Genomic DNA, 27,841 nt, shown 5'->3' on the forward strand with positions numbered 1-27,841 from the left:
GGGCCAGCATGGCTGAAGCAACTGGCCAGCTGCTGACCGAGAATGCCCAGGACAGCCCAGCAGCGTGCCAGATACTGTGTAGGAGACCGTACAGCCATCTAAGCAGAAGATAGCAACTCGGACACAGTGGTGGTGGTGGTGGTGGTGGGTTAGAGAGCCATCTGGGGGTGCCAGCTGCCCAGGACTAGGTGATGGACTGGCTTTGGGATGCTTAGGGCAAGGGGCACGTCAGGCGAATTCTGTGCTTCTGGTGTATAGACCTGGGAAGAGGGTAGGAAGTGGGACCGAACCAGGCACCCCAGCCAGGGAGGCCTTACGCCATGCGAGTGGCGATGCTGGGCTAGAGGTGGGGGACCTGAGGGGGATGACCAGAGACAGTAGGAAATCCCGAAGAGGAAAGTGTCTCAGAGATTGGAAGAAGAGGGTTCAAAGGAGCATTCCAGGTGCTGCTGCTGAGCCCTCAAGTCCAGAGGAACACAGGAGCGACTGACCACTGCACTGGGTACCGGGAGGAGAGGGGTCCTGGGGCGAGGGTTGTGAGGACAGCTGGAGGGAGGGAACCACTGCAGCTGGAGGAGGGGTGCTGTAGGCCCGAGCATGGGATATGTCTTTTATTTATTTATTTATTTATAAAGATTTTATTTATTTATTTATTTGACAGACAGAGATCACAAGGAGGCAGAGAGACAGGCAGAGAGAGAGGAGGAAGCAGCCTCCCTGCTGAGCAGAGAGCCCAATGCGGGGCTTGATCCCAGGACCCTGGGATCCTGAACTGAGCCAAAGACAAAGGCTTTAACCCACTGAGCCACCCAGGTGCCTCGCATCTATCTTTTAAAGTAGGAAAATTTGAGCATTAAGTGTTACTAGGAATGACTCCATACTGAGAAGTCGAAAATTCGGGAAAGAGAATTTTGGGGAGAAAGAGAAATTTGGGAAAGAGAATTTTGGGGAGAAAGAGAAATTTGGGAAAGAGAATTTTGGAGACTCGGGACTTGGGGGAAGGGGAAGGAGCGTGGAGAGAAGAGTGCCACCTAAGACAGGCAGGGCACGCCTCCCTCCTCGTGGGAAGCAGGGGTGGGAAGCAGGGGTGGCTCGGGGAGACTGCATTTGTTTGGTGGGTTTGGTAAAGATGAAGGGAGCTGCCGGTGGGAGGCTTCGGATTTCTCTGCAAAGTGGGAGAGGGTTGTGTGCTGAGAGCTGGAGGTTAGCAGAGCGTGGAGGAGGTTGAAAGCGTTCTGTGTACAGTGGCGGAGGGAGCTGGGCAGAGAACAGAGGCCGCAGACTGCAGGCAAGGCCCAGGTGAGGCCACTGGGGACGTGCTCATAGGATCCCAGCCTTCCAGGGCAGGCACCATTTTTCTACCTGCCCCAGGGCCAGCTTCAAGAGGGCCGAGGATTGGGTCCAGGGTTTGGCACAGGCTGAACAGGAGGTGGGAGAAGTAGGTGAGGGAGTTGGGGGTATGTGGAGTGTTGAGGTGCAGGACCTCAGGGTCAAAGCCCAATACCAAGGGCAGTAAGGATGGCAGGTCCATGGCCCGTGGTCCAGGGTTGGGGTGAAGAGCCAGCACAGTTCTGGGACCTTGAGCAGCCACACTGGGACAAGGTGAGGGTCTGCAAGGGCATGTTGGAGGCCACAGTTTGGGGAGTAGGGCCATTCTGAGTTACGGCAATACCTAGAGTGTGGCCGCAGCAGTGCAGGAGCAGGGAAAGCCCTGGGGACGAGGGGAGGGAGACTGCTGAAGTGCCCGGGGCAGAGGGTGGGGGCAGAGGAAGCCACATAATAGCACCAGGCTCCTCCGTGTGGATAAGACCTGGGAAATGGGGGGCGGAGGGTGCATAGACCTGCCTCCTAACCGTGAGTGAGAGCACCTCCACGGGGTGCGTTTTCTCCAGATTAGCCTGGGCCATTGGCCTCTTTCCTATCTGGCCTCTAGTCTCTGTGGCTGCTTGTGGCTCAGGCACAGGCACGCTGTCCAAGTAGGCCCAGGTCACGACGACCTTGTGCCAGAAGAGTCACTGGGGCTGCTAGTCCTGCCAGGGGCCACGGGCACAGCAGCAGGAGTCATGGCCCACGCCTATGTGTATTTGGCAGGGTGTGTGTTTTATGCGAGACAGCGTACGTGTGGGAGAGACCTTGTGTGTGTGTGAGGTGCTGTTAGAGCCCCATATGTGTGAAAGACACCATATGTATGTGTGGGAGACACTCTGTGTGTGTGTGTGTGTGTGTGTGTGTGTGTGTGTGTGTGTAGCCTGTGGTCCAGAGCGAGCTGGGCTGTCTGGCAGCAGTGGTGGCAGTCTGCCTAGGAGGGGCCCTGGGATAGCCATTCTGCATTCAGGGAGTAGCCTGCCTGGGTGAGTGTCCCATCCTCTGTGACCAGTCACCGTGCCTGCGACCCCCACCCTCCATCTGCCTGCTTCCCCCCATTTGTCTTCCCCAGCCCCCTCTGCCCCTCCCCAGAAGGTGACCTGTGTGAGCACGGGCTCCACCACAGTCCGGGTAAGTTGGGTCCCGCCACCGGCCGCCAGCCGCAACGGCGTCATCACCCAGTACTCAGTGGCCTACGAGGCAGTGGACGGCGAGGACCGAGGGCGGCATGTGGTGGACAGCATCAGTCGCGAGCACTCCAGCTGGGACCTGGTGGGCCTGGAGAAGTGGACGGAGTACCGGGTGTGGGTGCGGGCGCACACAGACGTGGGCCCCGGCCCGGAGAGCAGCCCGGTGCTAGTGCGCACAGATGAGGACGGTAGGCGGCGGCGCCAAGGGGGTGGGTGGGGGGAGGGGAGACAGCCCTCCCAGATACCACCCACCTTGCATCCCCAGGGCCTTTGCCTCACAAAAGCCGGGAAGGCCTTCCCAGTAAAGGCTGAAGAGCCCACACTGGGGAACTGTAACTAACTGATGGGCTAGCCTGGGCCCAGATCCCTGCCTTCAGGGTGAGCTCCGAGGCAGCTGGAGCCTGGCAAGGCTAAGACAGAAGGAGCAGCCCCGCTTCAGATTTAGGAGGTAGAGACTGGGAAGATGGGTGCAAGAGACACTCTGAGTAGAATCAAAAGACTCCGTCTTGGCCAGACATTGGAGTGATGGGGGTGCCCAGGAGAAGTTGGGATGGCTTGTGCTGACTTTAGGGTGGTCTGGTGCCTAACCCCTACCCTACTCCCCCGCCAACTGAGGTAGCTCAGGGCCTGAGGGGTGGGCAGGCCTGCCTTCTCGGCAGGGATAGTCTAGAGAAACTCTATCAGAGCCTTCCCGGGGCCGTGGAGTGCAAAGGCAAGGCCCTGGAGTGTGCTGTGCCCCCCTGAACCGAGGTCCATACCCCCAGGCCTGACTGTCTTCTCTTCCCGGTCCCCAGTGCCCAGTGGGCCACCACGGAAGGTGGAGGTGGGGCCACTGAATTCCACTGCTGTACACGTCTCCTGGAAGCTGCCTGTCCCCAGTAAGCAGCACGGCCAGATCCGTGGCTACCAGGTCACCTATGTGCGGCTAGAGAACGGCGAGCCCCGTGGCCCACCCATCATCCAGGACGTCATGCTGGCGGAGGCCCAGGTGCGCCGCTGGGAGGTGGCGGGGTGGGAAGGTAGACAAGGCCAGCATGCCTCTCTGCGTCTGTGGAGCCCAGGTTTGCCCCCTCCCCTGCCTGCCTTCAGAGGACTCGGACACCGAGATGTCCTGCTGTGTGTCAGGTTCCGATGGTGCTCAGACCAGGAAGTTAGGGCTGGGTTCCAGGAACACTCCCTCTTCCGTCTTGGGTTTGCCTGAGCTATGCCAGCCCCATCTGCCCTGGTGACTGTCCCAGCGTGGCAGTCAACCTCTGTGGCTCAGATACCAGCATTGGCAGTCAGGAGCACAGACCCCCGCTTCCATTGTCTGCTCCTGCCCAGGCTTCAGCACCCCCAAGCCCTGCTTTGTGTTTTGCAGGAAGCATGTTCACTATCAGTTGGGCTGGGATTTAAGATTTGCCTTCCTCCTCAACTGTGCTGGGCTAGGTGACTGTTCCTCTCCCAGCCAGGGCAGGGACAACAGTCCTGCCACCATCTGCCCCCACTCAGCCTTTGGCCGTGGCAGATTTTTGTGAATGGCTGAGCTGGGGTGTTGCTCTGGGCCTGGAAGCCAGGCTTATGTCTTCCTCCGTGCACTTCTGTTCTCCAGGGGATAATGATTTCTCCTGTGAGCTTGGGGTAAGGTCCCTCAGGGTATCCCGAGTGCTGGTTTGCTATTCCGGGAAAGAATCTGGATATTGGGAGGTGATGTGAATGGCCCAGAACTTCCCAGATAGTCAGTGGCTGAGCTCAGAGAAGAAACCCAGGCTCTGGACTCCTGGAAAGAGCGGTAATAGCTATGGCAAGTTTTCACCCCAGATATTCTGCCGACGAGTCCTGACACTGGGTGTGATGTGCTTTCAGGGTCTCCCAGCAAGAATTGGGACCCTGGGAGGGGATCCACAGTGGGCAGCATTGAGTCAGTCCTGGGAAAAGGAGCCCAGATTCTTTTCAGAGCCCACGTGCCCTCCCTGTTCTGCTTTCCCCCCCTCTCTGGGCCGGGCCCACAGGTGCAGGAAAAGACCCCGTGTTCTCCATGCTGTGCTCAGGGTAGGCTAAGCACTTGGGCAAAATTCCTCTCTGGCCGGAGGGTGTTCTCCTCCTCCTCTCAGCCTGCCCAAAGAGAACAGGGGTGGAGGAGGCAGACATGTGCCCCCGCCTGCATTCCTGGGGCAGGTTGGGGGCTCCTCCTGGAGTCTCCACAGACACACCCACCCAGAAACATCCCGGGAATGGGCTCCCTCCAGCCCCTCCCATCCTTGGGGGCCAGCGGCACAGCTGCAGCCAGTGGGGTTCAGAGCCTCCCTTTCAGGTGCCCCCTTCTGGTTCCAAGTGGTTGGAAGGGAGCTGGGCCACAGGAGAAGGGACGCTGTCCTTGGGGCCTCAGACGTGCCATGACAGCAGGCAGATGTGAGCCCAGGCTCCAGGAAAGCCAACGGAACCTGGAGGACCTCGTTCCCAGCCTGGCCACAGGGCCTAGCTGTCCCCTGACCACTGTGTCAAAGAAACTACGGCCTGTCCTCCTTCACCCAGCTTATCTGGTCAGCTAAGGGACCCCTGTCAGTTCTGGAAGCACCATCATGTCCCCCTCGAGTGTGCAGCCAGACCTGTCACCTTTTACGTCTGTCTCCCTCTCGGGTGTAGCTGCTGCTTACAGCGTGCTTTTCCTTCCTCTCTCTGGAGGCCTCTTCTCGCCGCTCCTTCCCACTGTTCCACTCTGTCCTCTCTCCCTCCATTTTGCTTCATCCACTTTATGTCTTTCCTTCTCTCTCACTTTGCCTCTGACACAAGAGAGGTGCTCCTGTGAGGACCTTCATGCCCAGGCCTGGCTTGGACAGTGAGCGTCTTACCCCTCATCCCCAAGACAAGGGACCTAGAGTGGAGATGGGTCCAACCACATCCTTGAAAGTGGCCACAGCCAGTAGGGATCCACGGATGGCCTCCTGCCATATTCTGTCCCATGTTCCTTGCAAGACCTTTCCAGCAGAGCTTCCCAGAACAGGGAGAATTGGGGTCCACAGGCAGAGGCCAGACCAGCACTTTGAGGGTGGTTGGGCCAGAGGACCTCATGGTACTTCTAGCCTGGGAGGGCCATCTCCTTGTGCTGTGCTGGACACTGGCCAACTTCAGCCCTCCAGTGCCACAGGACCACAGAAAGGACACCTCACTCCCTCTGTCCAACTAGTGCACCTACACGCACTGTGGCCTAAGGAAGAGCGTACTAGGAAACAGCAACATTGCCAGCCCTGAAGTATACCTTCCTACTGCAGTGAGATCTCAGGCACCCCCAGGAACGAACAGCAGCCTTCCCTGTACCTATGTCCCCACAGGGGAAGGGCCCAGGCTCCAAGCTTGGCATTCACACTCTCAGCATCTTGCTGGCCAGCCTGCCCCTAGCCTCCTGGCCCCGGTGCAGCTCTCACCGTTCTTGGGATACGCTCCTGCCGGGGCCAGCTGTGTAATCTGTCTCCCAACTGGGAGATTTTAGAAAGTGAAAAGAGAATAATCATACCATGACAACAGGCATAGGCCAGGACTGCCCAGGCCAGACTCTCGCAGGCCCCATGTCTGGCAGCCTCTCCCTCAAAGCACCTGTACGTGGCACTCTCTGCTCCCTGCATGTCCTGGAGCTGGGAGCCCTCCCCCATCAGGCTAGGTGCCCTCCTGGTCTCCCTCCCCTCCTCAGTCCTGGCAAACAGCATGGGCTGCTGGGATCTGCGGATGGGGAGTGGGCCTGAGGTGCTACCCCAGTGGGCAGGCCCTTTGGATGCCCGCACCCTCCCTCTGCCCTGCCAGGGCCAGGCCCGCTCCAGGCAGAGTCCTTCACATCCTGTCTCCCTTTCTCTCCCTCCCGCGGTCAGTGGCGGCCAGAGGAGTCCGAGGACTATGTAAGTAACAGGTGTGCGAGCGCGGGCGAGACCTGGGTCAGGCTGGGCTCCTGGGATGCTCCCCTCCACCGCCTTCCCCCCCCAGCCTGAGCCGCCGAGATCCACAGGGCACCAGCCACATCCAGAGAAAATTGGCGTTTAGACTCAGGCGGCGAGCTGAGCAGCGATTGGCGTTTCCTCTAATCCTCACTTCTCGCCTGTCGAGCAGCAATTTCAGGCCAGTGTTTGTGATCGACCAGGGCCTGGCCCCTGCTCTGGCCAGAGGGGGATGGAGTTAAATCCGATCCTGATCATTAGGCCTTATTGATCCCGGGAGTGAAAAATCACCGGCTCCGGGGCCCAGGCTGGGAGGGAAACCCGGGGAGCCGGTTTCAGCATTGGTGCGTTCTGGAGCCCCAGCCCTGGGACACTCTCCAGCTGGGGCAGGAGGGTCTCTGCAAGGAGTCGGGGGTGGCTGCAGTGGCCCTCCCTGAGACTCAGAGCTGGAGGTGTGCCAGGGTTGGTGGTGACAGCTCTGTTCCCACTGCACGGTGGTCCCCTCCCTTCTTCCCACTCCCCACTCTGTGTGGCGTGGCTTGGCCTCCTGTGGGGTTTCTCCGCATGTCTGGAAATGATGCCTCGGCTGGAGATGGGCATAGGCAAGGCCTGCCAAGGCTGGGAGACGCTGCCTTGGCTGACTTCGTGGGCATCACCCGGGACAGTGGGGACGTAATGTTCCCCATGGGGTGGAGACGGTTTCCCATCCTCGTCTTTCCTCCCTGTCACACGAGGTGTCATGAGGCCTCCGGTGTTCACAGAGCCCATTCCCACATGAAGTCGGGTGGGGCCCTGGCCTGGTCCTGCAGGATAGCACCTGGGCCCATTCCATCTTGCTTGTGGGTATGGGTGTGGGTGTGGATGGGTGTGTGTGTGTGCCAAGAGCCGTGCAAGTGCTATGTGCGTGCAAAGCTCTTTGCTGTGTGTCCTCTGTGCACAGACCTCGTGATGTGGCATTTGTGGTACCGTGGAGTAGAGGAATGGGGTAGCCTTCTGTTCTTACCTGAAAGGAAGGGGGAGCTGTGTGCTCCAGGTGTGCAGCTCCTGGGATGGGTGGGGTCCTTCCAGGCCCACATCCCACCTGCCTGCCCCGCATCCAGTGGGGCACAGAGTCTGTGTGCCTCAGAGCCTCCCTGCCAGCTGAGGTCCCGGGGCGCCTGGCACCGTCTGGTCTCCTTGCTCCTCGCTCCTCGGTGATGGCAATGGGCCCCTCCTCCTCCTTAGGAAACCACCATCAGCGGCCTAACCCCAGAGACCACCTACTCCATTACCGTCGCCGCCTACACCACCAAGGGGGATGGTGCCCGCAGCAAGCCCAAGATCGTCACAACGACTGGGGCAGGTGAGCAAGGGATCAGGGATGGAGCCAAGGGTGGGGCGGCTGGGCAGGCAGCACCGGAGCCCAGCGCGTGGTTGTTCAGTCCCAGGACGGCCCACCATGATGGTCAGCACCACGGCCATGAACACGGCGCTGCTGCAGTGGCAGCCCCCCAAGGAGCTCCCCGGAGAACTGCTGGGCTACCGGCTGCGGTACCGCCGGGCCGACGAGGCGGAGCCCAACATCATGGATTTCGGCAAGGACAAACAGCACTTCACAGTCACTGGCCTGCACAAGGGAGCCACCTACATTTTCCAGCTGGCCGCTAAGAACCGGGCTGGCCTGGGTGAGGAGTTCGAGAAGGAGATCACGACACCCGAGGATGTGCCTAGTGGCTTCCCCCAAAACCTGCGTGTGATAGGGCTGACCACCTCCACCACGGAGCTGACCTGGGACCCCCCAGTGCTGGCGGAGAGGAATGGGCGCATCACCAACTACTCAGTGGTGTTCCGTGACATCAACAGCCAGCAGGAGCTGCAGAACTTTACCGCCGACACCCGCCTCACACTCTCTGGCCTCAAGCCGGACACCACTTACGACATCAGGGTCCGCGCATGGACCAGCAAAGGCGCCGGCCCACTCAGCCCCAGCATCCAGTCCCGGACCATGCCCGTGGAGCAAGGTGTGTGCTGCGGGCATGTGGCCGCGCCTGGGGAACTCTGCTCTCCTTGACCCACTGCCCTCTGGCGACTGTGATCCACCAGCCTCTGCTGTGTGACCCTCCAGTCTCTCATGACCGTGACTACTAACCTCTAGCCAACAGGCGCCACGTTCTCAGTGTGCCACCCTTGACCTCTGCTCTCCTTGACCTACTGACCTCTGCTGTGTGACTCCAATCTCTCGTGACCTTGACCCACTGATCTCTTTTGACTGCGTCACCATTCTTGGGTGCGGGACACTAATCTCTCGGGGTCGTGGCCCACTGACTTGTAATGAACGCGCTCCACTGTGCTTTGGTGTGGGGTCCCGTGCTGCTCGCGACCAAATCCAGTGACATCTGGTCACTGACAGCACCTCTGGAGATCCCGACCACGGGTCCTGTGGCATCTGCCCGGCTCGGTATTCACTGTGAAGAGGAGTTTGGGCGGAGAGCTGAGTGGTGTGATTGGAAGCTGGCTAGGAGTGGGGTACCTGGCCTCTGCAGCCATTCCTGACCCCCATCCCTGACTGGCATCTCCTCCTAGCAGGGAATCCTTTGCCCCAGCCTGGTTACACAGCTGGAGCTGACTCCCCTCCCCACCCCCTATTGTGTTCCACAGTTTTTGCCAAGAACTTCCGCGTGGCCGCTGCAATGAAGACATCTGTGCTGCTCAGCTGGGAGGTACCCGACTCCTACAAGTCGGCTGTCCCCTTCAAGGTGGGTGAGGCTGTTGCCAGCCAAGCCTAGCACACACGCAGGCCTGCCGTAGGCCGTCCCTCTAGTCCCACGTGTGGGCGTTGGTGACACAGCTTCCTGGCTGGGCGTGCACACCTGCTCGGCCTGTGGGCCTGTGATGGGGAGGCTCATCTCCGTGCACTGCCTGTCCCTGTCCCCACCAGATTCTGTACAACGGGCAGAGCGTGGAAGTGGACGGGCACTCCATGCGGAAACTGATCGCAGACCTGCAGCCCAACACAGAGTACTCCTTCGTGCTTATGAACCGTGGCAACAGCGCGGGGGGTCTGCAGCACCTCGTGTCCATCCGCACCGCCCCGGACCTGCTGCCACACAAGCCGCTTCCCGCCTCCGCCTACATAGAGGACGGCCGCTTCACCCTCTCCATGCCGCAAGTGCAGGATAGCTCCCTCATCAGGTGCGCAAGGGAGGCAAGGCTGGGGCTGGGTGGGCCCAGGGGCCCGGGGCCCATGCTGGCGTGATGACCACCCCAATTCCCACTCTGCCCACCCAGGTGGTTCTACATCGTGGTGGTGCCCATCGACCGCGTGGGCGGGAGCGTGCTGGCCCCAAGATGGACCACACCCGAGGAGCTTGAGCTGGATGAGGTGCCTGGGCGGACAGGGCACCCCTCGTGATGGTCCCCATCATGCCGGTTGGCTGTGGCCCCGGTGACACCCCCAAATTGGAATCCCTCTTTGGCTGCTCTGGCTGGCAGCTTGGGCCTCTATACGACTCTGAAGCGGCCCCCTGGGAGTTCTCAGAAAGCTCCTGGGAGGCTGACAGAGACTCCCTGGAGGGTTTGGCTGAGGATCCCCCAGGATGGGAAGAAGCAGGGAATGCTCTGCGGGTCTATAGACATGAGGCAGTCTTGGGGGGCTGGAGTAGAACTCTCCGCATACCGGGACTCCCCGTCCTCCTCTGGCAGAGGTATGGAGCCAGCCCTGTCTGGTTAGGGTGAGGAGTATGGTGACTTGGAGGCCCTCCTCTGGCTGGGGTAACTGGAGGAGTGGGGGGCAGGGAGTGGCATCGGTGTGTGGTGTTATTCTGCAAGGATAGTGGGCCAGGCCAGGCTTGAGCCCCTTATACAGAAGGTGAACCTTGACCTCAGTCCTGGGGGAAAGACTCTGAGGCCACAGGCTCAGGGGCACATGGTCTGAGGTCAGGCATGACTCCCGTGCTCTGCTCTGTCAGCTTCTAGAGGCCATCGAGCAGGGCGGTGGGGAGCGGCGACGTCGGCGTCAGGCAGAGCGGCTGAAGCCCTACGTGGCTGCTCAGGTGGATGTGCTCCCCGAGACCTTTACCCTGGGGGATAAGAAGAGCTACCAGGGCTTCTACAACCGGCCCCTGTCTCCCGACCTGAGCTATCAGTGCTTCGTGCTCGCCTCCCTGAAGGAACCCATGGACCAGGTCAGCCTTAGCCACCTGGGCTCTCTACACCCTGAGAGTGGGCCAGACTCAAACACTGTGAGATCCCAGACCTAGGGCTGCCCCAAACACTCTGGACCTGCACTAGGTTATCTCAAAAGCCATCAGACTCGAGGACCCAGGAGGCCAGACCTGACCTAGCCTTGGGGACTCGGTCAGCTGGCCAGGCTTAGGTCAGCCGCTCGGGATCCAACCCAGTATAGCCCAGCCCTAGAGCCCTTCCTCCAGGTTGGGTGGGCAGAGGGTGGGGGAACTCACACTGAGCTCATGACCCCTGCTTTTCCTCTGCTGGGCCACAGAAGCGCTATGCCTCCAGCCCCTATTCCGATGAGATCGTGGTCCAGGTGACGCCAGCCCAGCAGCAGGAGGAGCCTGAGATGCTGTGGGTGACAGGCCCCGTCCTGGCAGTCATCCTCATCATCCTCATTGTCATCGCCATCCTCCTGTTCAAGAGGTGAGTGCTACACTCAGGGCTGCAGGGGACAGCCACCTGCCCCTGGACTCGGAGGGCCTTCCTGGCATGGGTCATGCAGGTACAGGGCAGCCCCGCTCCTGAGCTCAGTGGGAGGCCTGGAACAGCAGAAGCAGCGTGTGTACATATGTGTGTGTTAATCTAGGTGTAACAAGGAGCCAAAGCTTCACAGCGGCTGGTTCACTTGCTTCCCTGGGCACGTCTGTCCATCTGTCTCTTTGTTTCAGTGGATGTGAGCATGTATGTCTTTAAGCTTCAGGACACTGCCCTCCCTGGTCTCCTACCTTCGCACTCGCTCTGCCACCATCCCTAGGTGGCTTCCCAGCCTGGCTCCCCAACTTAGGCCTCGAGCGGTCTGGACCCACCAACAGGCCCCCCCGCCTGCCGATGTTCACTTGGTACACATGGTGACTGAGCTCCTGGTGTAACCACAGCAGCCACGGCTGTCCCCGACTCACTGTGTCTCAAACCTTCCTCCCTTGCAGTCCCTATCACAAGGGACTGGTCCCTCCACCTATTAGCAGCTGGAAACGTGGGTACCAGCCTCACCTCTCCTCTTCCCCCTCGTTCCGCCCGGTCCCCTGTGAGTTCTGTCCTGAGGATGGCTGCATCTCCCCCCCCGCCACCCAGTGGGCTCCCCATAAGGCAACACATGTGCAGCCGTACTTGAGCACCTAGTCTGCAGTGCTCCTTGGTCCTCCTGGGTGACAGTAACTACCTACTCTTGGAGCCACCCCTTCTCTCCATCCACCTGGCAGTTGCAAAGGTAATTCACAAAGATTTGTCACTCTCCGTCTAAACTTTTGGGGAGCTCCCAAGATAAAACATGATCTCTGTCAGCTGACGATCAAACGTCTGGCTAGTCTGGCCCCTCGGCTGTTCCCGATGTTATCACTGAGCTAATGCGCTACACCCCTGCCGTCCTGGGACCCTCTGGCTCAGACCCACCCGCCTGTAGCCGTCACAGCCTCCTTGACTCCCTTCCAGGGTGCCTGGCTGGCTCAGTCAGCAGTATGTAACTCCTGATCTTGGGGTTGTGAGTTCAAGCCCCACATTGGGCATAGAACTTAATTTTAAAAAAAAAAGAAAAAGAAAATAGACTCCCTTCCAGACTCTGGTACCCATGAGACTCGCCTGGGTCCCTGCTCCTTCCCCACATTGTCCCCCATCTGCCTCAGTGGGTACATCATGAGGCCTGTGTTTCTAGCACCCACCTCACTGCTCAGCCTATGGCTATGTTCATGAACACTTATAGTTGAACACATGCTGGTCTGTATATCTGAACACATAGGCTTTCCTTGCCCTGTACCCCATCTCTCCCCTACCCCTGACCCCTGACCTGGACCGAGGGCCCCTTCTCAAAGAATTCATTCCTTTCCTCCTAGCATGAATAGGGGATAGGCTTTCCTGGTCCGGGGCACGGGCACGAGCGGGGTGGGGCGGTGGAGGGCTGCCCGAGGAGTGTCCCACACACCCGCTCATCCTCCTTCCCACCCCATCTGGGTCCTGGAATCTGTCAGGAGAGGTAACCCTTGCCTGTGAGTGCCACATAAGTGCCATAAATAGGTCCCTCAGTGTCCCCCTGGTCGTAAGAGGGCCTGAGTGCTTGGCGGAAACAATGACCATTCCTTTCTTCTGTCCTTGCCTGTCTTTCGGAACCTAGTAAACAAGAAAGGTAGGAGTCATTCCTTCTCTCTTCACACGCTTCACCCTTCACTTCTTATCCCTGTGCACATGTCGGGTCTAGCAGGGAGGGATGGGGCTTTGACCAGAAGCCTCCTGGCCTGTGCTTGTCTGGTCAGCTCAGCAGGCTCCTGGGTGGGCTCTGTGACTCTCTCAACTTGTACCCTGCACAGGGGATGCCCCTTCCCCAGGGCGCAAGCATAGTGCAGACTTCAGCACCCTCCCTGAGCGCACAGACCGACTCCGAGCTCACCAGAGCCTTCTGCCAGGCTCCAGTTCTTTAAGATGACCCACTAAGCGCTGCAGGAGATAAAAGTGCAAAGAGCACTGGCTGCAAGGCAAGGGGAGGTGTGTGTCTTTACACACTCGTGCACACTTATGCACATACCCGTGTCCACATAGCAGGAGCGGCTCCTGGATGCTCGTCAGCAGCTAGACCCCACAGTCTGTCTCTGACCCTGTCCTCCTAGACAGGGGAACTGAGGCCAATGCGGGAGGACTCTGCCCAGCTAGGGTGACACCTTCCCTGGCCCTGCCCTGTTGCTCTGGATGTGGACCCTGATACCAAGAGACAGACAGCTGGGGCCCAGCTCTCTGTGATGTTTGCATATCTTATGTGTTGTTTGCATGTTTATTCCTGGCGGCCTTGGGGACAGCAGCCACTGCCCCACAGTGACCTGCCCTCTATTGGAAGGCACCGCCAGCCTCTGCCACCGCTCCCCACTGCGCTCCTCGCTGCACTGGCCCTGCGTCCGCTCCCCAGTCCTGCTGTCTCCACCGCCCCCAACCCCACCCTGTGTTCTCCATGTGTCCGAGCTGCTGTGCCACTGGTTCCCCCGTGCTCAGGGACCCCAGGATGAGGGGGGAAAGGGGAGGGCCCGAGCTGTAGACACAGGGTCTCTGTCACAGCCAGCCATGCCACCCTACTCTGTCTTCCGCCTGGACCTCAAGTCCTCACCAGCCACCCTTCTGCCTGTCTAGGAAGAGGACCCACTCCCCATCATCCAAGGATGAGCAGTCAGTCGGGCTGAAGGACTCCTTGCTGGCGCATTCCTCTGACCCCGTGGAGATGCGGAGGCTCAACTACCAGACGCCAGGTAGGGTGGCTCCCCAGCCTACCTGCCCCAGCCCAGCCTGTGGATCCCAGAGTTTGTCCGAAGAGCCCCTGGCCTCGTGCTCCCATTTCCTACTCCTGTTTCTTCCTGCTGCTCACTCCCTGGACCCTGTGACAGAAGCGCCGATACGCAGCAGCTGCGTGGGAACCCTGGCACCCCAGAGCCTCTTGGGGCAGTAGGGGTCGGGCTGCTTAGGCCCTGCTTCATCTTGGGTCAAGGCCCCTGAGTACAGGCTAAGGACCTCGCAGAGCCCACATCCCATCCACAGGGTGGCCAGCGTCTGCACCTGCACTTTGTCCCCTCAGCACAAAAGGGGGGTTCTGTTGGTGGGAAGTACCCCATCAGACACTTGTAGTAGGTGAGGGTGCCCAGACTTCACTGTGTGAGCACAGGGACCCCACGTGGGACGTTATACCTGCCCTTCCTTCTCCACCCACTCTCCCATGGCTCTCTGGCTGGCCCTTCTTCCCAAAGCGTCACTCCATCCCCGTGCCCCAGGAGACACAGCTCAGACCCCTCCCAGGGTGAAGTCTTCCAGCCCACATCAGTGTCGACACAGGCCTGAGGGTCTCCCCTGGCTTCCAGAAGCTCTCTGCTCCTTCCAAAATGACCCCTCTCACCCTGGGCTAGAATGGCCTCGATGACAATCCAAGTTCTTTGGAGCCGAGAACTGTGTCTTGTTCATCGCCATCCCTTGTACTGTGCACACGGTGGGCTCTAAGGGGATGCCTGTGAAATGGACACCCAGACAGTTGAGTTGAGGGAGTGAACTAACATACACACAGGGCATATTGTATACGTGACCCAGTTAAATTAGTGCAAACCCCTTAGCCTGGCGCTCAGGTTCCCCTGTGGTGGACCTTTGTCTACCCTCAAAACTTAACAAAGTTAAGTTTTGCCTACAAAACTTAACAGCTTAAAACAACAATAGGTACGTGTTACCCCTTACAGTTTTTGTGGACTAGAAATTCAGACAGGAATATAGTAGGAATAGCTTGTCTCTATTCCCGAATGTCTGGGCCTTCACCTGGAAGCCCAAGATCCAGAATCATTTATTTTTATGTATTTATTTTTTAAGATCTTATTTATTCATTTGAGACAGAGAGATAGAACATGAGCGGGGAGAGGCAGAGAGAAAGGGAGAAGCAGGCTCCCCAAGAGCCAGGAGCCTGACACAGGGCTCGATCCCAGGAGCCTGAGATCATGATCTGAGCTGAAGGCAGATGCTTAACTGACTCAGCCACCTAGGTGCCCCTGAGAGCTAGAGTCATTTAAAGCAGCACCCAGCAAACTTTGGCTCATGGCCAAACATGGCCCACCACCTGTGTTTGCAAATAAAGTTTTGTTGGAATGCAGGCATGTCCATTCATTGATATATAATCTATGGCTACTTCTATGCTACAGAGGCAAAGTTAAGTAGCATCTACCATGTGTCCACAAACCCAGGAATATTTACTATTTGGTCTTTATGGAAAAGTTTTCTGTCCTCTGAATTCTGATGACTCATTCATTTATACGCCTGGTGTTGACGCTAGAGTCAGCTATGAGCCCACCTGGGATTGTCAGCTTGTGACAGCCACAAGAGGCCTCGTCACGTGGCCTGGGCTCCCCCACAGCGTAGTGACTGGGTTCCAAAGGCATGCATCCTGAGAGCATGTGAGAGGGCGACCTAGCAGGCTGCTGCAACCCAGCATGACCATATCTGTGAGGCATCCACTCTCTAGACTGCTGGGGGCCTCAAGGACAGAGAAGCCCTCCTGTGGGCGTGAGTCAAGCGAACGGGGGGGGGGGGGGTGATGGGAGAGGGCTCCCTTCAGTGGAAATAGCACTGCGGAGGGTGCCCACAGACGCTGGCTATCCTGCAGCATTGGAGTTGGGGTACTGAGAGCCCGCAGACGAGAGGGTAGACAAAGGTCCACCACAGGGGAACCTGAGCGCCAGGCTAAGGGGTTTGGACTTTATCATGAGGATACCAAAGAACCATTAGAAGTTTTCAGCAGGGCGGGGTGCCTGGGTGGCTCAGTCAGTTGAGCATCTGTCTTTGGCTCGGGTCGTGATCCCAGAGTTCCAGGGTCCAAGCCAATGTGGGGCTTCCTCAGCGTGGGGGAGGGGGCGTCTGTTGCTCCCCTTCTCCCCTCTGCTGCTCCCTCTGCTCCTGCCCCCAGTCTCTCAAATAAATAAAATCTTCTAAAACATTTTCAGCAGGGGACCTGCAGGGTCAGAACTGTGTTTTGGGGATCTAGCTCTGGCTGCCGTGTGGAAGTCAGATTGGAGGAGAGAAATGGGGAGACTAGAGAGCCACGGAGTGAGTGCAAGGTGCTGAGGCCTTGGCCGAGCAGGGTGGCGCTTCAGGCAGCGTGAGGAGCCAGCAGGGCTTGGGCTTAGGGCTAAGTAACAGGCAGGGGGGTTCCAGGTGGCACCCAGTCTGCGGGTCTGTACTCTGTGCTGCCTCCCGTCTGAAACTACGGGCGTAGGAGGTGGCGAGCAGCTTGTGATCGTCCAAGCCAGAGAACAGAATGGGGCAACCAAGAAGGAGGTGCAATGAAGAGTAGCCAGGGAGGCCAAGAAGGAGCGGCCGGGGAGGAAGAGTAAGGGAAGAGTGGGGTGTCCCCGAAGCCAAGGCTGGGGATGTCTGTGCACCAGGAGGACTGTTGGCTTTGGCAGTGGTGACCGTGGAGAGAGTGTGGTGGCCGAGTCCTGGGGGCAGAAACATCACAGTGGGTTGAGGGGTGGTGAGTGGGGAGTGAGCAGGTGGAGAAACCCCTTTTGGAGGCCACAGTGTGACGGATAGGATGGACAGGACCATAGCAAGAGAGGTCAGGGGTGTGAACTTGAGAAAGGACTTTTCTTTTTACCAATATGGAAATTGTTTACAGATGGTTGTCGTTCATGTGAGCATTTGAGATGGCAGCGGTGGCGATGCTCGCCTGTGGGACAAGAACCCGGAAGCCTGCTCTAGGCCCCGGCCTGCATGTGGGGGTGTGACAGAGCCCAGGGGAGCAGTGTGGGGATGCCTCCCTGAGCTCTAGGCCTGAAGAGAATGGGAGTTGGGGGAAGCCGGTATAAGGGAACATGCTGCTAGAGCTCTGGGCTGGTGGCCCCGATTTTCTCCAAAAGGAAAAGAAAGTGGTTAAGGCGCCAGGGAAGGTGTGGCCTGGCTGTGGGCACTAAGCAGGCATGTCTGGGAGGGTTGCCGAGCCGCCAAGGGCCCAAGGTTGGCTGCAGGGGCTAGAGGGAAATCTCAGGGGTCTGAGAGCAAAGGAGCAATGAAGAGGGGTGCACAGATGTGGTAAAGGTGGAGTACAGATGAATGGGGGTGTCCAAAAGGGGCTGTGGGCTGGGGCCAGCCATGGGGCCAGAGGTGCAGAGCTCAAGGAACTGGGGCTGCCAATGGGGAGAGACAACCCCGTGGACATGGCAGTCCCCAGCCTGTTGAAGGAACCAAGGACCAGAAGGGACATGGGGAGGGACCAGAAGGGACATGAGGAGGGATCAGAGGCATAGCAACTTTTCTTCCTATTTTTTAGTTCAGTAAAGTGGGGTGGGTTTTTTTGTTTTTTGTTTGTTTGTTTTTGTCCTATCATTTAATCTTTATTCCGAAAAATTTTCGGACCCACAGAAAATAGAGGTGCCATCTGCGTACCTTTGTAGAGATTGACCCTGTCATTTCTGGCCTTACTTGCCCCATTTCTCTATGTGAAGGCGCACTCCCCTTTCACCTGATCATCTGAGTATAGCCAAGGTCAAATTTTGATACCAGAGGGGATGAGGGTTGGTTCGGATCTAGAATTTCATCGTAGAAAGAGGTCCCCAAGGCTGCCCAGGGGGTTGGGAGCGCTGTGCTCTAGGTGGGAGATGAGGCTGTGTTCCTCGGGGAGGGGGGCCTGTGGTGGGGCTCCCCGCGCCCCCTCGGTCCCTCTATGTGTCCCTGCAGCCGGAGGCAGTGGACAGCCTCTCTCCTCCTGCCCCGCTATTTTTTGTGTTTTCTTTCTCTGCAGGTTCCGGTGTCCCCAGTTGCCCGAATATCTCAAGTTAGTTTTCCGAGTTCGGGGGCTCCCCTGGCTTCTGTGTCCATTTCCTCCAACTTTTTCTCACGCCATCACCTCCTTCCTCTCTTGACTCTTCTTTCCCTTCCCCCCTCTCTCCTCCTCAGCTCCACCCTCCCCTCCCCCCACCTTCCTCCAGTCCTGTCTTTCCTCCTACTGTCCCCTGGCCCTGTCTCTCTGCCTCTGTCCCCTCCATTCCCCGTCTGACACCCTGCCAGGTGCCTCCCGTCTCCTGTCTCCCCGTCTCCCTCCTTACTTCTTCTCTCTGGGTTCTTCCGTGTCGCTCTGTCACGCCTACTCCATCCACACATGCTAAGTGTAGAGACCACATGACCGAGTCTTCCACAGTGACTGGCGCCAGCGAGGGGCAGGAGGGATGTCCACAGGCTGGGCCCGTGGGGCGGGTGTGTAGCTGCCCCCAACCTGGGCTTCCAGCCCCAGCCGGGAGGAAGGAAGCCTGGTGTCCCTTTTGTGAACCTGCCAGGCGGGGCCCTGATGCCCCCTGACTCCACGCTCACACGTGCCCCCAGCACACACACTCCCCTCTGTCCTCTCCTGCCCTCCAGCCACTGTGTGCCCCACCATCCCTGTCGCCGCATGTGCTGCTGTCCCCATGCCACCAGTGCCGAGTGCTCCATGGTCACACGTGTTCACATGTGCACATCACATGCATCGGGGCTGTCTCTACCGCCTGGCACCAGCCTCAAGCTGACTCCGCCTTGATGTGCTCCCCCTCCCCCAGGTATGCGAGACCACCCACCCATCCCCATCACCGACCTGGCTGACAACATCGAGCGCCTCAAAGCCAATGATGGCCTCAAGTTTTCCCAGGAGTATGAGGTGAGATGTCTTCACCCCCTGCCTTGGGCAGGGCCCAGGCCTAGCCCCATGCCTGCTCTTGCCCTGCCTCGGGCCCCAGCTGGGGGTGAAGGGCTCCAGGCTGTGGCAGCTGGGGAACTCAGCTTCTCAGGTACTAGGCCTGGCCGAGGCCCTTTCAAGCACCCCAAGTCTGGATACTCGGATGCCTGCCCACATGCTAACAGAGGCAGACAAAAGTTCACCCCTATACACACGTGGATCAGTAGGAACGGCTTCTTTATCAAGAACTTATTGCAGGCAAGACCAGACTAGGCCATTTGCACGCATCCCTTCATTGTGTCCTCCTCGCGGTACGACGTGGTACAGTTATTACCCCATCTTACAGATGAGGAAACAGGCTCAGAGAGGGGAAGCGACTTGCCCCAGTCAAACAGCCAGTGTGTATTGGAACCAAGAGTCAAACCCAGGCCTGCCTGACGGCCTGTGGCCTGTACTCACACAGCCTCACGTGCGTTCTCAGAGCCACACGGGCCACAGAGCAGGGAGTCGGGGGACTCAAGGCCCGCTGCTCAGGCTGCACAAGCCTTCCTGCTCTCAGCCCTCCATGCGCTGTCTGCACTCTGGTCTTGACTCCTACCTGCTCCCTGCTGGGGGCTCCCACATGCCAGCTCCGGGGGTCTAAGGGTTTCCAGGCCACCCAGCTGGGGAGGGCTCTGCTGGAGAAGGAGGTGATGAAGGAGAACCCTGGCTTCTGTAAGGCGCACCCCCAGAGGTGGTGTTCTGCCCCGGCTCCTCTCCTGCAGCCCCCTGCTCCCATCCAGGCCTGGCCCAGCACTCACCGTCAATCAATAATGGATAGATAGGTGATTGATGGGCTTGCGTAGCCCAACCTGTGAGTCTGCTCCCTCTAGTTGGATGTCCACTGCTGGCCGTACTTGGTACTTGGTGATTCCCCTTCCAAGGGCTGTGGGCCAGGTAGGTTCTGAGGGCTGTGGGCCAGGTTTCTGCAGAGGAAATTGAGCTTGGCAGGCAAATTGATGAATGTGTCTGCCATGAGGAAAGCATGCCGCCTCTACCTATAGAACCTCACGGGGGGCCTGCTTTGTAGTAAGACCCTGCTGTGAAGGTTAACAAAGTTTGTGAATTACATTTGCTGCTTTCAGTTCTCTCGCAGGCCCGGAGGGCCTTCCATGGTCTCTACCCACACCCACCCAGTCCCACGTCCTGCATCTTCCCACGGGACCCTGCACCTCTGTCCAGGCTCATGGTGCTCCCCCTCCCACGTTCTGCCCACTCCTCTCCTCCAGAGTGAGCTTTCCCTCCTCTTCCAAGAAGCCTTCTCTGCCTGCCAGGGCCTGCTGTGGGCTTTCTTTCAACCAGGATCCCACAGCTCTGTCACCTTTAACGGTCAGTCGGTCGTCACACTATGGAGCACACACCGTGCTGAATGCTGGGGACCTGGCAACGTCAGGTCACTCTGGTGGTGGGGAGGCCAGCTCAGGCAGATAACCAACACTGAATCCGACAGTATACCATCGTATTAGATGTGACAGAACGTGCAGAGAGAGCAGGCTACAGCACCATGGCAGGCTGAGGGGTGGGGTGTGCTGGAGGATCTCACAGAAGCAGAGCCTGCCGTCCTGTGGAGAGTAACAGGCTGGTGTCAAAGTACGGAGGGCATTGGGTTCTGTCCTTCTGTAAAAGAAGGTAGTAACATAGCCTGCTTCTTCGGAGGATGAGGTGAGGGAATAAGTGCATAGTGCTTAGAACGGTGCCACGCACACAGTGGGTCTGCATGGAGACTCTGCTATTATGACCTGGGGCCCTGAGGACCCCTGGAAGGCAATGGAGCAGGAGAATGACAATCAGATCTGTTTTATCTGAGGATTGCTCTGGCTACAGGACAGAGAGGGTCAGAGTGGTGCGAAAGCAGAGAGACAGGGAGATGGCCAAGTCCAAAATGGGGCAGCCTGGCCAAGGGAGTGGGGAAGCACCAGGACATGGTGACCAAGGGGACAGGAACATAGAGGGGTTTTTGAGGATGACTTGAGGGTTCTGGCTGGGGTTTGGAGGTAAATGGGTGAAGGTGCCCCCCAGGTGGGGTTGCCCAGGAGGTGGCTGGCCATTCAGCTTCGGAGCTCAGGGAGGCCGGGCTGCGGCTGGAGTTGTGGGCAGCTCCAGCAAGTGAGTGCAAGATTCTACAAGGAAATGAGGCCCCAGAAAGGTTGTAGAGTGCAAAGAAGGCCCAAGAATGAACCCCAGAGGAGTGCTGTGTTCTGCCTGTGGGAGGGGCATGGGGAAGAAGAGGGAATGACCAGGGAGATAGGAGGAGAGCTGGACAGAGTGATGCAGTAGGTGCCCAGAGCCTTCAGTGGTTTTGGGTGCGGCACGGCTGGCTGCCATGGCTCCATCTTGGTCTGTACTCATGTCATTAGTTGGGGTAGGGCTGGAGGGACCTCCCCAGCAGGAGCTGATACAGCAGCCTCAACTCCACAGCTGGGGGTTGGAGCTGGTGGTGGCCCAGGCATAAAGGCAGCATGTGGACACCGCCTGGCAGGCTGGGTCTTGGGGGCAGGAGGGAGACCCCAGCTCTTACCCTGCTCTATCTGCCTCCTCCATTTCCTATAGTCCATTGATCCTGGACAGCAGTTCACGTGGGAGAATTCCAACCTGGAAGTGAACAAGCCCAAGAACCGCTACGCAAATGTCATTGCCTACGACCACTCCCGAGTCATTCTTACCTCCATCGACGGTGAGCCAAGGGCCATGCACCCTCCCATCCCTTGCTCTCCTCCTTGCTGGCGGGGGTGACATTCTATCCCAGGAACCCCAGGGGTGCTCCGAGGTGCAGTGGGCTGGGCGGGGGCTTGGGGATAATGCTCTCCTGTGTTCCTTCCTGCTCACAGGTGTCCCAGGGAGTGACTATATCAACGCCAACTACATCGACGGCTACCGCAAGCAGAATGCCTACATTGCCACGCAGGGCCCTCTGCCCGAGACCATGGGAGATTTCTGGCGGATGGTGTGGGAGCAGCGCACAGCCACTGTGGTCATGATGACACGGCTGGAGGAGAAGTCCCGGGTAGGACTGTGCGGGGGGCCTTCCCTGGGAGGTGGGGTGGGAGAGACTGTCACCAGGTGACTTCCAGGCCCTCTTTTCTGTGTCTGTCACAAGTTCCTCCAAGGGATGCTCTTGTCTTCTTGGGGTGTTCTCATGCTCCCCGGCCACTAGGTATTCCCGGGATGTGGCCCATTCCCTAGATGCCGGCACATTCTTCGGATATTAATATGTTGTACCAGATGCTGTCATTTTCCGGGAATGTTAATATGTTTCCCAGTTGCTAGCATGTTCCCGGGATGTTCACATGTTCCCCAGATGCTGGAGTGTTCCTGGGGCATTAGCACATCTCCTAAGTTAATTAGTGGAAAGAGCTGCCGTTATCTGCTTTTGCACCGCAAAGCATCGACTGGAACGTAAAATTTACAGAGCTTGAAAATGGCGCATAAACGTTATGGGTAAATTTGGCAGAAAATGTGCCTGGTGCGATCTGGTCATGAATAAATAATTTTCAATTATGGCCCTCGTTCTCGCAGCTAGGGCAGGGATGGCAGCGTAGCATGAGAACCTGTGTGGTTTGGTGAGGGGGTGGCACTACCGGTCTGAGGGTTCAGGGCCGGGAACCTTGCAGCCAGGTAAGCTAGACCTTCAGCCTTCTTCTGCCCCAGTGCCCCCGCCTATCTGAGCATTTGAGTACCTCTGAGCACCCTTACACCTGCCTCCCTTGTTGCCCTGTAGGTGAAGTGTGATCAGTACTGGCCGGCCCGGGGCACAGAGACGTACGGCCTCATTCAGGTGGCCCTGCTGGACACGGTGGAGCTAGCCACATACACCGTGCGCACCTTTGCACTCCACAAGGTACAGCACCCCCAGAGCTTGTCCTCCACCCGGGCCCTACCCCGAAGCGATCTGAGCACAGTGCACTGGGGATGGATGAGCGAGAACTTGGTGCCAGAACCTGGGGCTCAGAGGCGTGTGAGCACCTTCTGGCAACCAGTGTCATGGGCGGGATGACTGGAAACGGTGCCTCCAGCTCCTTCAGGCCACATTCCGTGGCTTCTGAGTCGGGTCAGGCGTCCCCTCCCGGAGCGTCTAGCAGACACGCTTCCCTGTCGCATCATGTCTTCTCACGCTTCTCCCCAGAGCGGCTCCAGTGAGAAGCGAGAGCTGCGTCAGTTCCAGTTCATGGCTTGGCCAGACCATGGGGTTCCCGAGTACCCCACACCCATCCTGGCCTTCCTGCGGCGGGTCAAGGCCTGCAACCCGCCGGATGCAGGGCCCATGGTGGTGCACTGCAGGTGAGCAGGGGGTGCAGCGCCAGCAAGGGGGGTTGGGAGGTGGGCTGGAGCTCTGCGCCAAGCCATGCCCATGTCATGCAGCGCGGGCGTGGGCCGCACGGGCTGTTTCATCGTCATCGAGGCCATGCTGGAGCGGATGAAGCACGAGAAGACGGTCGACGTCTATGGGCACGTGACGTGCATGCGCTCACAGCGGAACTACATGGTGCAGACGGAGGACCAGTACGTGTTCATCCACGAGGCCCTGCTGGAGGCCGCCACGTGTGGACACACAGAGGTGCCTGCCCGCAGCCTGTATGCCCATATCCAGAAGCTGGGCCAAGTGCCTCCTGGGGAGAGTGTGACCGCCATGGAACTCGAGTTCAAGGTGGGCTCAGGGGCTTGGACTGGGTCACGGGGATGATACCCCCCTGCCACCCGCCGAGAAGCCAGGCCTGACCAGCCCATCCCTCTGTCTAGTTGCTGGCCAGCTCCAAGGCCCACACATCCCGCTTCATCAGCGCCAACCTGCCCTGCAACAAGTTCAAGAACCGCCTGGTGAACATCATGCCCTACGAGCTGACCCGCGTGTGTCTGCAGCCCATCCGTGGCGTGGAGGGCTCGGACTACATCAATGCCAGCTTCTTGGACGGCTATAGGTCAGCATGCCTGTGACTGCCCAGCACACTCTACGGGGGCCTAGGCCTGCAGCTGGCTAACTGGGGGCCTGGCAGAGTAGGGCCAGCCCAGAAGATCAGAGTGGGCTTTCCCGGAGGAGGGGTAGGCCATCTGAGCGGGACTCCAAGGAACTAGGCAGTCTTGGGGAGACTCGGGCCAGTGGCACCTCCAGCATGTCCAGTCTTCTGTCCACCCCAGACAACAGAAGGCCTACATAGCCACACAGGGGCCTTTGGCAGAGAGCACCGAGGACTTCTGGCGCATGTTATGGGAGCACAACTCTACCATCATCGTCATGCTGACCAGGCTCCGGGAGATGGGCAGGGTGAGCCCACAACCCCGCCCCGGGCCCCTCCCATACCTGGGAGCGCACCCAGGGCCTCTGCACTGCTCTCTCCTTTCATACCCAGACTCCCCTCAGCAGAGCCTCAGACCCCTCCTCAGCAGCTGAGGCGTCCCAGCACACCTCTAAGTCCCGGAGCTCCCCTCCCCCATCCTTCCCTACCTGCTCATGGGGCGGGGCCTTTGTCCACAGGAGAAATGCCACCAGTACTGGCCAGCAGAGCGCTCTGCTCGCTACCAGTACTTTGTCGTTGACCCGATGGCCGAGTACAACATGCCCCAGTACATCCTGCGTGAGTTCAAGGTCACGGACGCCCGGGTGAGTGCCGAGAGGGGAGCGCATGTGCCTGCGTGAAAGTGTGTCTCTAGTGGCCTGAGTACCTGTGGGATGGGGCCCTGGCTCGGACTGCAGGAGTCTGATGTGAGGGTGCTGGTGTGGGGGCGTGAGCACCTCTCCTGGGAGCCTCGGGGGTCAGCATCTCATGGGTGTGGACGGGGGCACTGTATTGCCTGTCCAGCCCAGCAGGGCTGTGGGGTGAGGCACGGGTGCTGACCCTGTTCCCCACCCGCCTCTCCCAGGACGGGCAATCGAGGACGATCCGGCAGTTCCAGTTCACAGACTGGCCTGAGCAAGGTGTGCCCAAGACGGGCGAGGGCTTCATCGACTTCATCGGGCAGGTGCACAAGACCAAGGAGCAGTTCGGGCAGGACGGGCCCATCACGGTGCACTGCAGGTAGGGCTGACCCCATGGAGGGCTGGGGCAGGGCGGGGGTTAGGGAGGCCTGTGGGCTTGGTGGGCAGGACCCCTGATCCAGTGCTGTCCCTGAGCAGTGCCGGCGTGGGCCGCACCGGCGTGTTCATCACCCTGAGTATCGTCCTGGAGCGGATGCGCTACGAGGGCGTGGTCGACATGTTCCAGACCGTGAAGACCCTGCGCACGCAGCGCCCAGCCATGGTGCAGACGGAGGTACGCGGGCCCGCTGCCTGACGCAACAGGGCAGCCCTTCACCTGCACGCCTGGCTTATTGTTCCCTGCCCTGCCTAAGACACTAGGGTAGGGTGAGTAGAAAGGGCTCCCCCTCCCACAGCTCTACACTGAGCACCAGCAGTGTGCCTGATGCCCGGCTAGGGCTGGATAGCAGCCCTCATGGGGTGCTAGGTCTAGGAGCAGAGAGACATGATGGAAGTGGCGGGAGAAGTAGGTGCAGGGCAGCGGGAAAGGGGGACAGCTGAGCCTTCAGAGGCCCCTCCAGGCTCCTGGACACCCCCCACAGCAGACCTCTATGGCTCGCACCTGCTCGGGGCCCACCAGCTGCTGCGGGAGTGCCCTTGGCCAGTGTGGTGGGAGAACCCACTCCCCCTGCCTGCGGCTGACCAGCCCCCTGTCCTGGCAGGACCAGTACCAGCTGTGCTATCGTGCGGCCCTGGAGTACCTTGGCAGCTTTGACCACTATGCAACGTAACTACCGCTCCCCTCTTCTCCGCTGCCCCTGCCTGGGGCTCCGGAGGGGACCCAGCTCCTCTGAGCCATACCGACCGTCGTCTAGCCCTCCTGCACGGATGCTGTTGCTGGCAGAGCACAGCCCACTGGGCCCACAGCGTTTCAGGAACATCGCCACTTCAAACGGAGAGCCCAGAACACCCCTGGGCAAGTGGGTGGGCTGGCAGGCCAGTGCCGTGGCCCGTCTCTGTCCACCAGGCCCGCCCAGAGCCTGCTTCGAGCTCTCTGTTTCGCTGCCGCGTTTCTCATGCTTCTTCTCATGGGGTGGGGATGGGGACAAAGTCTCCTTTTTTATACATTAAGTGGGGTAGACTGAGGGATTCTAGCCTCTTCTTCTGATTTTCCTTTTGCAAATCCTTAACTGCAGAATGGGCCTCTGTGGGGGTTGGGGTTCAGTTGTTTTCTTTTTTGAGTTCACTTTGATCCTTTTTTTTGTATGACTTTTGCTGCTGAAGGACAGAACCTGCCTTCCTCTGTGTGGAGCTGGGGCCACCAGGCTGAGTGGAGGCCCAGCCGTGGGCCCGGGAGGCACCCCTGATCTAGCTGCTCTTCCAGCCCTGCAGACGAGATCCTGTTTCAGCCAAATGCGGGGAAACTCAACTCTTTTTTTTGTTTGTTTGTTTTTTGTTTTTTAGGTCTTTTGGTTTTTTTTTTTTTTTAGTTTAGTTTTGTTTTTCCTTCAGAGCCTTATTTGAGGCCGCACAGACAGTGGTGGGCGGGGAGGAGATAGGAAACACTCATCTCCAGTTGTCTATTCCCGTGTGTGTGTGTGAACATTCACAGCCCAGAACCACAGACGTGTCTCGGGGAGCCTGGCAAGGCGTTCCTCTTCACCATCGTGTTTGCAAAGGTTAAAAAAACGCAAAGACAAAAAACAAAAAACAAAAAAAATCCAAAAAAAACAAAAACCACCAAGAAAAAACAGAGTCATCCCCCTGGCCTCTGCTTCCAGCCCTCAAGAGGGGAGGTGGCCCCTTGTGCCTGGGCTTCCCGGGGAAGCTGCCAGGCTGACCTCTGGGCCCACAGAGCCTCGCTTTTGTCCCCGGCATTGCGGTTTGGCGTGGTGTTGGTAAGCTGTGGATCCGGCCGTGTGGCCTTGGTGACTGACACAGGTCAGGGTGTGTATCACACCCCGCACACCTCAGGGCCAAGCAGGGGCACAGCTGGCCCTTCAGGTTCAGGTCAGTGGGCCTGGGAGCACATGTCTGTCCTCAGAGCCGGGGCCGGGTGATTTCCCTCCCTGGTTTGCAGCTGTCTTCAAAGCCCCTGAGAATCGCTCTTTTCCACTCCTTCAGGATGCCCTCACAAACCAATGTGGCAAGACTACTGGACTTCTCTCAATGGTACTATAATCAATCCTTACTCTCTCGGCTCGCTGAGGGGCAGGGAGAGGGCCTCTGGGCAGCACTATCTAGGTAGGTAAGTGGGGGCGGGGAAGGGTGCATAGCTGTTTTAGCCGAGGGACGCAGAGCAGGCGTCCCCAGATCTAGCTAGGCTCAGTCAAGATCAACAATCCAGGGTTGGTAATGTTGGATGAAACATTCATTTTTACCTTGTGGATGCTAGTGCTGTAGAGTCCACTGTTGTACACAGTCTGTTTTCTATTTGTTAAGAGAACTACAGCATCGTTGCATAATTCTTGATGGTAATAAATTTGAATAATCAGATTTCTTACAAACTGGGCCTCTGTCTCAGCTCTTTCTGGAACCAGAGAGGGGGCTCTGTCAGTTCAGTACATAGGGGTAGATTCTGGAGATTTCCTGCTCCAAGGGAGACAGTGAGGATGGTTTGAGTGTGGTATGTGGGGCTCCCAGCGTGGCTGCTGACTTTCAGAAAGGAGCATCACCAGGAACTCTGAAAGCCAGCTGCCAGCATGAGTCCAGAGCAACGTACCAGGGACCCCGGCTCCCCAGGCAAAAGAGTGGACGCTTCCCCTCTCCTCACACCACCCGCCCCTCCCCTTCCCTCTTCACACACCCCCCACCCCCCACTGTGAGGACAGAGATGGCACATGCTGGTGGAGGCTTGTAGGGGTGGAAATCCCTGCGATGTGGCTCCTGGACTCCCAGACACGCAGCAGCGTGGGTTCGTGGAGCCTGGCAGCCTCTCCACCAGTGATCCAAGCAGTCCTGCCAGCCTGTTGAGCCGTGGAACTTCCCCGGGACACGGGACAGGCGGTAGAGAGCAATAAGTCAGCAGTGACCAGGC

The 27,841-nt window shown here is 58.6% G+C and overlaps 1 protein-coding gene across 11 annotated transcripts in view; it reads left to right on the forward strand.

Annotated features, from left to right (window-relative positions):
• Positions 1 to 27,311, forward strand: part of PTPRF (protein tyrosine phosphatase receptor type F) — an 86,892-nt gene extending 59,581 nt beyond the window's left edge. Inside the window, exons 12-35 of one of the 11 annotated variants that reach the window (XM_059137968.1) lie at positions 2,438 to 2,743; positions 3,350 to 3,543; positions 6,398 to 6,424; positions 7,685 to 7,802; positions 7,882 to 8,460; positions 9,098 to 9,195; positions 9,378 to 9,631; positions 9,728 to 9,821; positions 10,408 to 10,623; positions 10,941 to 11,095; positions 13,778 to 13,893; positions 17,910 to 17,942; positions 18,700 to 18,797; positions 21,405 to 21,528; positions 21,683 to 21,858; positions 22,573 to 22,692; positions 22,978 to 23,132; positions 23,214 to 23,499; positions 23,592 to 23,770; positions 23,988 to 24,114; positions 24,325 to 24,450; positions 24,711 to 24,865; positions 24,964 to 25,099; positions 25,527 to 27,311. In XM_059137968.1, the coding sequence (XP_058993951.1) occupies positions 2,438 to 2,743; positions 3,350 to 3,543; positions 6,398 to 6,424; positions 7,685 to 7,802; positions 7,882 to 8,460; positions 9,098 to 9,195; positions 9,378 to 9,631; positions 9,728 to 9,821; positions 10,408 to 10,623; positions 10,941 to 11,095; positions 13,778 to 13,893; positions 17,910 to 17,942; positions 18,700 to 18,797; positions 21,405 to 21,528; positions 21,683 to 21,858; positions 22,573 to 22,692; positions 22,978 to 23,132; positions 23,214 to 23,499; positions 23,592 to 23,770; positions 23,988 to 24,114; positions 24,325 to 24,450; positions 24,711 to 24,865; positions 24,964 to 25,099; positions 25,527 to 25,595 (3,941 nt within the window). In that variant the 3' untranslated portion in view covers positions 25,596 to 27,311. The remainder of the gene's footprint in view (positions 1 to 2,437; positions 2,744 to 3,349; positions 3,544 to 6,397; positions 6,425 to 7,684; positions 7,803 to 7,881; positions 8,461 to 9,097; positions 9,196 to 9,377; positions 9,632 to 9,727; positions 9,822 to 10,407; positions 10,624 to 10,940; positions 11,096 to 13,777; positions 13,894 to 17,909; positions 17,943 to 18,699; positions 18,798 to 21,404; positions 21,529 to 21,682; positions 21,859 to 22,572; positions 22,693 to 22,977; positions 23,133 to 23,213; positions 23,500 to 23,591; positions 23,771 to 23,987; positions 24,115 to 24,324; positions 24,451 to 24,710; positions 24,866 to 24,963; positions 25,100 to 25,526) is intronic. The other 10 variants (XM_059137970.1, XM_059137975.1, XM_059137969.1 and 7 more) reach the window with 10 other exon arrangements.
• The last annotated feature ends 530 nt before the right edge of the window (positions 27,312 to 27,841 follow it).

This window comes from Mustela lutreola, chromosome 10, assembly GCF_030435805.1.
Source record: "Mustela lutreola isolate mMusLut2 chromosome 10, mMusLut2.pri, whole genome shotgun sequence".
NCBI classification, from domain to species: Eukaryota; Metazoa; Chordata; class Mammalia; order Carnivora; family Mustelidae; genus Mustela; species Mustela lutreola.